Genomic DNA, 12,286 nt, shown 5'->3' with positions numbered 1-12,286 from the left:
TCGAACCCAGGACCTTCTTGCTGTGAGGCGACAGTGCTAACCACTACACCACCGTAAACACGGGTCATACACTGGAAATGAGGCAGAAAACAAACAGCTCGGTAAATTTAGACATGGGGGTACTAGACAATACTTTGCGAAGTGGGGAAGTGAGAGCTGAGTATATGTAGGAGAGAGGAGGGTGTACCCCGTCTCTCGCCCATAGTCAGCTGGAATAGGCTCCAGCTTGCCTGCGACCCTATACAGGATAAGTGGCGACAGATGATGGATGGATTAATGGATGATAACGGTGACCCAGTGGGCAGCATTGCTGCATCACAGCTTCAGGGTTCTCAGTTGGATGCTGAGGTCAGATTGCTGTCAATTTGTGTGCAGTTTTACATATTTACTCCGTGTCCGTGTGGGTTTAAAAAACAAAACCTTGCAGTAGGAAGTTTGCTTGGAGAAATTGCCTGAAGGTGTGAATGAGTGTGTGAAAGGGTTTGTGCATGGTGCTCTACGAAGGCCTGACAGTCCATCCAGGGTGAATTCTCACCTCACAGCTGGGAGCCCCAGGACAGGCTTTGTGTTCACGACAACACTGACCAGAATACAGCGGTAACCAAAAAATAAATAAAACTGTTTACTAATAATGGAATATGTGCCAGTAATATAAACTCTTCATAAATTTTGAGAGAGAAAGATTCCCACAAAAGTGCATGTCAATTTCTTAAAATCATCAGCAGAACAACCAACAATACAACAAAACTGTGTGAAAGTTTTTGTACAGTGCAGTTGGATTTCCTGTCACTGTGGGCCGCAGAGCACAGTAGTATAGTGCAGAGTCTGATACAGCAGCAGAGGAGATGCGCAGATACACTTCTTTCTTCTTTTCATCAACTTTAGCAGACATTCTTGGGGGATAGTTAGAACTTAGATCTCCACTTTGGGAAATATAAAGAAGGAACACAGGTTTAGATTTTGGATATTGTCTGTACCAGTGCAAGTAGTTTCTTGTATCAGTTGAGTCATAGCTGCAGGACAGAGTAACATTACTGCCTTCATCTCTCACTGTCTGAGTGAAAAGTGGCTTTATTGATGCTGCCATGGAGTCACCTGTCATAGAGAAGAGAACATAATGTGTTTAACCTTTACACCATCAAACCAGAACTACATGTCAGACCCACATTCTGATTTTTCTCACCACCACACAGACTAATTAATCACTCATTCTCCCATTAATATTTCTGAAATAACAAAAAAAAAAAAATGTATAACTCACCTAATGAAAGCCACAGACCCATGAATATAACAGTGAACATGATGAACGGTCTCAGCTGAATGAAACTATTATTTGTGTCTCCAATATTGTTAACATCATGCAGGTTGATGAAGCTCCGCCCCACAGCATCACATGACAGACAGAATGAAACAGGCTGATTTTGGGGGTGTGCCTTTCAATTTAAATATGTAAATATATCCACTGTGATTGGCTAACAGAACCCCTTTGTGTGCAGATGGCAGAGTTGGATATTAGCCAATCAGAGTGAAGCTATTTACATATTTTGAGAGTTCAAGCTGCAGCTGCATAATCAGCCTGGAGTTTTTACATCCCATGATAAAACAGCATGAGGCAAAAGAACCAAGGTGCTTTTTCAATCAAAACAATATCACAAACTTTACAAAAGCACCTCAGAGAATAATATAAATTAATTGAAAAGTGTATGGCATGTCCCTTTGAGCACTCTCAATCAATTTATAATAATAATAATCAGCATGGTCTTGGAACATATGAGACACTGGTTTTGAACTTCCTGTGTGAAGAATAAACATGTCAGGGTCTGTCCATTCTTCATCAAAAGCTCTGCTTTTTTTTTTGTCCATGTTTCTCTTTTTAGAGCACCATGTGAAATTACTTTCCTCTGTTTCTCTGACTGTCTCTTGTCTTTCCCCTGTGTGTGTGTGTGTTTCACTGACTCGAGTCCTTGACTTGAGGACTACACAGATTTCATTGGCCAAAGAAACACACAGCATAATTATTTTTATATCCTTATCAGAAATTGCTATGAATCAGTCATGATAAATCATTTAGTATCACAAGTTATTATTACTATTATGAGAATGTGATAGATTTACTGACTCTGTAATCACAAAGCCTGTTATTTCACTGAGGTGAGGAACAAACCAGCTGCTGCTCTTGGTAATAATATTAAAGATGCCAGTAAGTCATTAGGCCTTAAGGGAGGTGATGCATTTTGTGTGTGAAGTTTGCTGGATCGAGTGAAGGTTGCAGAGAGAGAGAGAGAGAAACTGGGTGTTTTATTTCCTTTATGTTTCTTATTTCTTCTCTGTAGCCTCGTGTTCTGCCTGGCCTACCTGTCCTCTTTCTATTTTTATTTATTTTTTTTATTAATTTGCCTCTAAAAAATAAATCTCATGATTGCTCATTGTCATTTAAACATGAAACTCTGTAAGCACAATAAAGTATTTACATTATCCAATCACAAACACCTCCATTACAAGTGAACCTGTCCAGAGCCCATTTTATTCACTGCAGCTGTAATGTGCTTGTCCATGCTGGAGACAAATATATTACAGGTCACACATTATTAAGAAACTGTATTTATAGCCCGACTGCAATTTCAGTTTTCTTCATTAATTCAGAGAAACAAGTCATTTTGTTGATGATAAGTTGACAATTATACTATTCAGCTCAATCGAATAATCAGATTTGATGCTGAAGCTCCAAAGATTCAACTGCAATAAGATCTCGCATTTGGACAAACTGTTTTTTTGTATAGTACTATAAGTACTATAAAAGTAGTATTCATAATCAAAGAAGTTGAACTCTTTGGAGATGTGATCAGGGCCCTCGTGCTTGGCCCACAGTAAGATAACTGACGGTGCCATCTTGTGGAGAAAAGTGAAAGACTTTAACACACCAAGGTTGTTTTGTTTTCTTAAAATGAACCTTGTCCCAGTTTACCCTGAAAACAAAAGTGTTGCTGGGAAAAAGAAGCCTTTTTTTTTTTAATTCACAAATCATTACAGCAAAGAACTGAACTTGAAAAAACTCATGAGCTTGCACAGATCCTCAGCTCCATCACTCAGGTTCAGTATTGGTCTCAACCACAAACCCTGTGGACCTTTCTGTAAAACCTTCTGTCTGCTGTAACTGAGTAAGCTAGAAAGTCTTCATGTGTCCACAAAACCAGGAAATCTTTATGATTTCGACAGTGAAAATTGGTCCATGCAGACAGAAGAAGTTGTATTTGAAAGCTTTGGCATTTGTATGAAAGTCTATCAAAATCAAATTTCTATATTTTGTTTTAATTTTAATAATATATTTACATGTTTACACAGACAACTACTTTACACTTAAAGTGTGTAATTCAAAATGTGCCATTAATCCAATCACCCAAAAAAAATGTGTAAACCACCATGAGATAAAAGTGACGCATTTGAGATCAGTTACTGACTGACCTGAGAGTTATATTCACTATAGATCATCCCTGAAGCCTTTAGCAACCTGAGACCTTTAACTGTGAAATGCTGCCCTCTCATAAGATAATCTGCTTTGGAAATCCTGAGTAATGTGTATTCGTTTTTCCACAAAAAGGATATAATTCATAAGTATTGAAAATGTGTCTAATCTAGTAGCCTGCTGAATGCGTGTACATGCACTGAATATGGCAATAATTCAACTGGGCATTTATATGCACAGCAATACCATGATTAGAATAAAAACAAACAAACAAACAAACAAACAAAATGGATCAGTGAAGTAGAGCAGCGGCTACAATTATCGACATCTTAATGATCTTTTGGCCGTTGCAAAAGTAGAAAAGACTTTCAATACGTAAATTGTGCATGAATCGTTACTCAAACTTCCACTGGAAAAAAAAAGAGTTGATTCCCGATTACTTAGCGTATCAGATCAAGTGACACCGTTCCACAAGTATTGACACCTTTGTCCACAGTTATCGACACTGTTCCACAATTATCAACACCCAGATGATTATTTATTTAAAAAAATAATCAGTATGTGGCATTAAGTTAACAAAACACTAAACATAGTTCTTATTTAAAATTTGTTTTAGATTGACATATTTTGTACAAATTTATTTTATATAAATATATGGACATCGGTGCTTACATAAATGAGGAAGTAATTGTAATGTTTGTAAACAAATGAACTGATAATGTTTAACCTGTCAGAAAATCTTAATAATAATAATAATAATAATAATAATAATAATAATAATCCAAAAATTTGGGAAAGGGAAAACCAAAGACTGGGAAAGTTGTGTAATGTTTAAAAAAATAATAACAATAATTAAAAAACTAATAAGGTTAATTGCCAACAGGTCAGTAACATGATTGGGTATAAAAAGAGAATCCCAGGGAGGCTGAGTCTCTCAGAAGTAAAGATGGGGAGGGGTTCACCACTCTGTGGAAGACTGTGTGGGCAAATAGTGCAACAATTTAAGAATAACTTTCCTCAAAGTTAAATTGCAAAGAATTTGGGATCACATCCTCTATAGTACATAATATCATTAAAAGATTCAGAGAACCTGAATAAATCTTTGTCCGTAAGGGATGAACGTGCGCACGTCGTATGGTCAAAGCCATCAAAAATCAGGCCAATGCATTACCATATTGTCTTAAGTCTGGGGCTGCGCTCTGCTATAAATGAATAAAAGTTGATTGGAATAAATCATGGGGTAAACTGGGCGACAAAGTAAACTAAAATGAAGTTAAAACAGGATGCAGCAGTAACACCTGACACACTCCCTCTTTATTTTCGGTTATTCAGCTGCATCTGTTACCACAAATGTTGTTTGTATCTGTGGTTAACTGATAAGTTGGTAAAGGAAGTATCTTTGATAAAAACCTTTTAACTTCACATGTACTGTTCTTAGGTTTTTGTACAGCCTCTCATTGACTCTGTATTACTGTGCTGCTCCTACTCTCAGTGCGCAGTGATAGAGTGCAGAATCTGAGATCTGTAGATCTTTAATAGTAAGTTCAGTCGAGTCTGAGGATGTTTTTGCCTTGAATCGTGAGCCAGAAGGGTTGCGCCCAGCAGAACTTTCTGACTTTGCGCCTTTAAGCAGTAAAAACTGTGGTGCACTGTTAGGATATTGTTTGTACCAGTAAAGCCAAATGTAATCGCTGCTTGACTGATATGAACATTTCAGAGTAACAGTGTCTGTTTCTTTCCCCACAATGTTGGTATCTTTGTCCATCGGCCCAATGTTATCTGCAAAACTGCCTGTTTGCAAAGAAGAATATAAAGAAATAGATTTGTGAAATATTTCTGTAAACAAAATACTGACTTACAAAAATAAGAAGTTAATATATTAATACACACATGAGCATTAGTTAATACAGTGAATGAACTGATGGTTAATTACCTGTTGCTACAGTGAGAATCAGTGGGATGTATCTCACTGTGTACAGTAAGTTGTATAGTTGAGCCATTTCTGAACACAGCTCTGTGAGGATTCTGTATAATAGTGCTGTATGTGCTGAAGCTGAGGTTGAAACAAGGTTTACACATGAGGGAACATGTGTCTCTAGAAGGCCACACCCAGGAAGTGCAGCTGTTGTAGCAGAAGGTTACACAGATCATCACTTCACAGCATCAGTGACAGTGAACTGAGTCACCAGTACAACACAGAACAAGTCCTGCTGCTGATCAACCCAAAGCATCTGATTTTTTCCCATCGCAATTGTAATTCATGATGATTTTATCAGTGAAATTGATGGATGATCATGATTTGACTCTTAAACAGCATTATTTAAAAAAAAAAAAACAGCGCACATACAGAACTGAATATCTCCGCCTCCATACATCCCTTTATCTTTACTAAGTGCACAGTGGATCTGGAACCTTTTCCTGAACACACTGAGCGAGTCGCAGGAATTATCTTCATTTTATTTCAGAGTTTTTGGAGCTTCACAAAAGAAGACTTTTTTTGTCGCAACTTGAGGCACAAGCACCTCTGCCAGTTTCTCTGAAATAACATTTTTCTGAACAGGACTTAAACAAGGTGTGGAAAAAGGTTTACACACAGTGGGTTAGTAAAATGTATATATTTTTTAAACAAAACAAAATATCTTTGGCAGTTCATCAGTAGATATCGCCGATGTGGAATAAACACTGATAAACAAGATTTCAGCAGATAATTATTGTACAACAATCCTAAAATACCCTAATGACACCCTGAATATGCTGCTGGTGTGAAATTATTTTTCTTGTACATTGCACGTACGTCAAGTTAATTATTAAATAAATATATGCAAAATATTCTGACTATATTTCAATGTGTTATGGAATTATGTATGGATATTGTAATGTCACATTGATATCACCACATTTTAATCAAATTTAACTCCATCAGGCAAGTGATTATCTCATTTAGTGTCTAATTTCTGCACCTGTAACAGTGTGTGTGTGTGTGTGTGTGTGTGTTTATATATGAGAGACCATTGCCAACTTGGCATTGTGAATAACAGTTAAAATAATCATAACTCCGTGAATCCACTCTGAAGCTCCACTTCTCTGACCCGCAGGTCTAGTTTTGCCTAGGAAAAACATTTTACTGAACTACAACCCCGATTCCAAAAAAGTTGGGACAAAGTACAAATTGTAAATAAAAACAGAATGCAGTAATTTACAAATCTCAAAAACTGATATTGTATTCACAATAGAACATAGACAACATATCAAATGTCGAAAGTGAGACATTTTGAAATTTCATGCCAAATATTCGCTCATTTGAAATTTCATGACAGCAACACATCTCAAAAAAGTTGGGACAGGGGCAATAAGAGGCTGGAAAAGTTAAAGGTACAAAAAAGGAACAGCTGGAGGACCAAATTGCAACTCATTAGGTCAATTGGCAATAGGCCATTAACATGACTGGGTATAAAAAGAGCATCTTGGCGTGGCAGCGGCTCTCAGAAGTAAAGATGGGAAGAGGATCACCAATCCCCCTAATTCTGCGCCGACAAATAGTGGAGCAATATCAGAAAGGAGTTTGACAGTGTAAAATTGCAAAGAGTTTGAACATATCATCATCTACAGTGCATAATATCATCAAAAGATTCAGAGAATCTGGAAGAATCTCTGTGCGTAAGGGTCAAGGCCGGAAAACCATACTGGGTGCCCGTGATCTTCAGGCCCTTAGACGGCACTGCATCACATACAGGCATGCTTCTGTATTGGAAATCACAAAACAGGCTCAGGAATATTTCCAGAGAACATTATCTGTGAACACAATTCACCGTGCCATCCGCCGTTGCCAGCTAAAACTCTATAGTTCAGAAAAGAAGCCATATCTAAACATGATCCAGAAGCGCAGACGTCTTCTCTGGACCAAGGGTCATTTAAAATGGACTGTAGCAAAGTGGAAAACTGTTCTGTGGTCAGACAAATCAAAATTTGAAGTTCTTTATGGAAATCAGGGACGCTGTGTCATTTGGACTAAAGAGGAGAAGGACGACCCAAGTTGTTACAGCGCTCAGTTCAGAAGTCTGCATCTCTGATGGTATGGGGTTGCATTAGTATGTGTGGCATGGGCAGCTTACACATCTGGAAAGACACCATCAATGCTGAAAGGTATATCCAGGTTCTAGAGCAACATATGCTCCCGTCCAGATGACGTCTCTTTCAGGGAAGACCTTGCATTTTCCAACATGACAATGCCAAACCACATACTGCATCAATTACAGCATCATGGCTGCGTAGAAGAAGAGTCTGGGTACTGAACTGGCCAGCCTGCAGTCCAGATCTTTCACCCATAGAAAACATTTGGCGCATCATAAAATGGAAGATACGACGAAAAAGACCTAAGACAGTTGAGCAACTAGAATCCTATATTAGACAAGAATGGGTTAACATTCCTATCCCTAAACTTGAGCAACTTGTGTCCTCAGTCCCCAGACGTTTACAGACTGTTGTAAAGAGAAAAGGGGATGTCTCACAGTGGGAAACATGGCCTTGTCCCAACTTTTTTGAGATGTGGTGTTGTCATGAAATTTAAAAATCACCTAATTTTTGTCTTTAAATGATACATTTTCTCAGTTTAAACATTTGATATGTCATCTATGTTCTATTCTGAATAAAATATGGAATTTTGAAACTTCCACATCATTGCATTCTGTTTTTATTTACAATTTGTACTTTCATCTCATCTCATTATCTCTAGCCACATTATCCTTCTACAGGGTCGCAGGCAAGCTAGAGCCTATCCCAGCTGACTACGGGCGAAAGGTGGGGTACACCCTGGACAAATCGCCAGGTCATCACAGGGCTGACACATAGACACAGACAACCATTCACACCTACGGTCAATTTAGAGTCACCAGTTAACCTAACCTGCATGTCTTCGGACTGTGGGGGAAACCGGAGCACCCGGAGGAAACCCATGCGGAAACGGGGAGAACATGCAGACTCCGCAAAGAAAGGCCCTCGCCGGCCACGGGGCTCGAACCTGGACCTTCTTGCTGTGAAGCGACAGCGCTAACCACCGTGCCACCCCCAATTTGTACTTTGTCCCAACCTTTTTGGAATCAGGGTTGTATTTAACTTATTGGTTCATAATTTTGTGTGAACATTTGCTCATTTAAAGGTCCCATGGCATGAAATTTTCACTTTCTCTGGTTTTTTAACGTTAAAATGAGTTCCTCTGACCTTCTTAAGTCACCCCAGTGGCTAGAAATTTCATAATGTGTAAACCAAACTATGCCCAACATTTGAGAATGGCGCGTCAAAACTGCGCGTTGATAAGCTCTTCCCTTTACTACGTCAGCAAGGGAGATGATCCCCACGCCCCCCCCTCTGGATTCCCACCCACTGTATGGATTGCCCCACCCAGTTGTAGTGAGGAGACCATAGAGGACACAACAACATGGCATCACCTAAGCAAGCGAAACATGGAAATTGCACTGTACATGGATGTGGCAACACAGAAAAGAGTCTGTTTTTACTGCTGACAGGAGAGCCCCTGAAGACGCAGTGGCTTAATTTTATTTACTTCAATAATACGCCGTCGAGTCTACCTAAGACGGTGTATGTTTGTCGGAAGCATTTTCCTGAGGAATGTTTCCACAACTTGGGACAGTACAGGGCAGGTTTTGCACATCAACTGTCACTGAAGCCTGGGTCCGTACCAAGCATCCCTGCTGCATCAGCAACAAACACCGAACAAGTAAGTGTATGACTGGTTGTTTTGCCGTGTTTTAAAATCGGTGCGTTAGCCTAGCAATGGCTACATTAGCTGTGCAGCTAACCGCTTCCTGCAGTTAGCCAGGTAATCTGCACTACAAAACTAAAGAGCATGCAGCATGCTCTGTTAAACTGAGTTTAGTCTGGAAATTGACTGTAACTTATGAGCTTATGTTTGACTATTGCTCCGCAATGCATGTCTTCTGTTGGATAAGCGATATGTTGCCGTAGTTGCTGTTTCTATCCTCTTTGGTTATGGAGTGCGTGTTCAAGCCTAGGGTATTATACGTTTGTAAACTACCACTCCGAACACTCTCACTCTCTGTTCTCTGTGTCACATTGAGTTTACAAAAGGAGTCAGAGGGAGAACGGGGTTTTGTCTTAGCAGCGTGGCTACAGGTGCTGATAGCAGCGAGTATGTGTGTGCGCAGCTTGGTCAAGCCCCTCCCCCTCCCCCATGGCCCGCCCCCCACCCTCTACCCTTCCCCGCCTCCTGCTTCTCATTAGCAAAACGACGCACTGGGAAAAGCGCTGAAATGGGGCTTTCTCCCAGGAGGCTATATTTACGTGCCGAGGGTTCATTTCGAGAAAGGCTGCGAATATAACATCCGGAAGCCTCCATGAGCCTGTTTAAAGCATTAACAAACCACCATGCCATTGGACCTTTAATAAAAAAAAAAACATGCTTGGAATAAAAAAACAAGTTATTGTCCAAAATGTAAAAAAGTTTCAATGATTCATTCCCACATTATATATGTAATGCTTAATGACAACACAATATATTAACATATTTTGACACTTTATATTTCATTGGTTTTTGATTAAAAACAAATACCATGTGAACTCATCGACTGGATTTAGCAACTACTATAATGCCTTTAGCAACTACAGTACAAATACCTTTAGCAGTTACTAATGCTTATTGCGAGGATGCGCATTGCAAAGTCACTCTGAGCAAAGTTGCACTTAAGATTCCTTCTTACGAGTGAGTTCAGGAAAACCACGTACAGAGACAATGTTCGTTGCTTAAGAACATCTTTAAATTTGCTCTTGAACTCTAAAGTGCAACGTTATCAGGAAACCCACCCCAGATGACTAGATAAGTCTATGTTATTGTTTTTAGCAACATAATTGTCATCTTTGTTCTCTTGTACCATAGCAACAAAGTGCACCGAATTAACAAATTAATGGATAATTAACATCCAAACATGAACAGGAAAGGAGAATCTTTACCAGTTTCTTCTCTCAGTTAGTGTTGCTGTTGCTCTGCCCCTCCTCTCTCTCTCAGCTCTCTTTTTCTTACATCCACCAACAAAAAAGAATGAAGACATTTCTGCAGAATCTGCAGCCGAACAAATGCTTGCTGATGCAAATATGTTGCCAGTAAAGCTGTGCTCACTCAAAAAAGACTGAACCATCCCTAATCACAGAATTATTATTTAAATTAAATAAATGAAACAATGTCCTTACTTATACTTCATCGAATAGCATATAGTCAAATCTGATTAAAAAACAAAAGAAAGCAAATGCCACAGTTTTCTTCTTCATCCATTTTATCTGCTGTATTTACATGATCGTATGAGAAAGTCTTGATGGAGTGTTTTGAAAAGGCCTTTGCCTGAGCTTGATTTGCAGTAAAGTCATACATACAGGGACACGCCCTGCGAATTACATACATTTAAATCAAAACATTCCTGCCAGGTTTTTAGTTTTGGCTCGATTAATTTCTTTCAGTATTTTATTCATATGAAATAAGGAAGGTTTATTTCTTCAGGATGGAAACTTGGCTCAGTAATCTTCATAAATAAAGCTTTATTTAAATAGTTTGGCAACGTAATCTGACTTACTTTGTGTGTATACAACATATACAACAACAAAAATGAGTCCACACAGCTACCAACAACATGCAGGTAACATCGCATGACCACATGATTAATGGTTTCTGTATTCACATGATTCTAATAACTATAAACACTTCCATGACTTTTTATATATACACATACATGAATTCCTTCACCATAATAAGTGCTTTATTCTGATCAGGGTCACAGTGGATCTGGAGCCAGTTATGGGAACACTGGGTGAGAGTCAGGCATATACCAAATACCTACATCATACAATAGTTTCAGGAAGAAAAAGGGAAGGATTGTAAGGTAACACTATTCTTTCTTCCACCAGAAATGTGGTTTGAATACATTTTATTTAAATTCAATTTTGTGTTTTTTGTTGGGAATTCTGAAAAGAAGTTTCAGAAGCCAGCTTCACTGAAATACATTTCTCCATGCTCTCTCTCTCTCTCTCTCATCTACACCTGCTTGAACTCAAAACTCCACTTCCCAGAATTCACAGCAGCTTTCAAATATGGCCACAACAGACTCCAACACCCACCCTGCACATCACTGCTCACAGTCTCCTGAGTGCTCATCATTTGCACTTGTTCACAATCACCACAGCTCACTGTTTATGGACTTCAACTCTCTCAGTTCACTGTGAAGTGTATGCTCAGTTCTTTGTGTCTGATTTTAAGCCTTTTGTTATTGTTCTGCTGATTCTGGTTTTGACTTTGTTTGGACTTTGCTTTTTGACGTTGCCTCTGATGTTCTGTTTGTGCCTCTCTTGACCTTTCCCTGTTTTTTGATACTGCCTTTTGCATCACAGTTTGGATCTGATTAACAGTGTGCGCTTTATAAACACTGTTCTGCTTTTACATCTGTCTGTTGCACATCAATCTCAATCTCTCTCTCTCTCTCGCTAATTTCACTGTTATACTGGAAAAAGGCATTGAACATTTTCATAGAAGAGAAAAATAAATAAGTTTTAGCTTCTTTTACTTCCTCGATCTAGGATATTCCAGCATGCTGAAACAAGCTTTCATTATTGTGCACCAAACTCAATAGCTGTTTAACAGGAAATGTGATGGTCTTTTTTTAACAAATCTCTTCTAGTAAATAACTGAAAAAAAACCCTTCAATATTATAATATACCATTGGTAAGAATGATGTTTAGGTCTAATTTAGAAATAAACTTCAGCAGATTAATACACAAATGATGGTTTATCTACAAAAGTAAACT

At 38.7% G+C, this 12,286-nt stretch overlaps 1 gene segment (V, D, J or C); it reads right to left on the bottom strand.

The window, feature by feature from the left end:
- Positions 1–4,931: 4,931 nt before the first annotated feature.
- Positions 4,932–5,463, bottom strand: LOC132884512 (T cell receptor alpha variable 18-like). The segment is given in 2 exon segments: positions 4,932–5,254; positions 5,397–5,463. Coding segments are annotated over 2 exon segments (390 nt in total).
- Between the last annotated feature and the right edge of the window lie 6,823 nt (positions 5,464–12,286).

This window comes from Neoarius graeffei, chromosome 1, assembly GCF_027579695.1.
Source record: "Neoarius graeffei isolate fNeoGra1 chromosome 1, fNeoGra1.pri, whole genome shotgun sequence".
In the NCBI taxonomy this organism is placed as follows: domain Eukaryota; kingdom Metazoa; phylum Chordata; class Actinopteri; order Siluriformes; family Ariidae; genus Neoarius; species Neoarius graeffei.
This window is presented reverse-complemented; position numbering and strand designations above follow the sequence as displayed.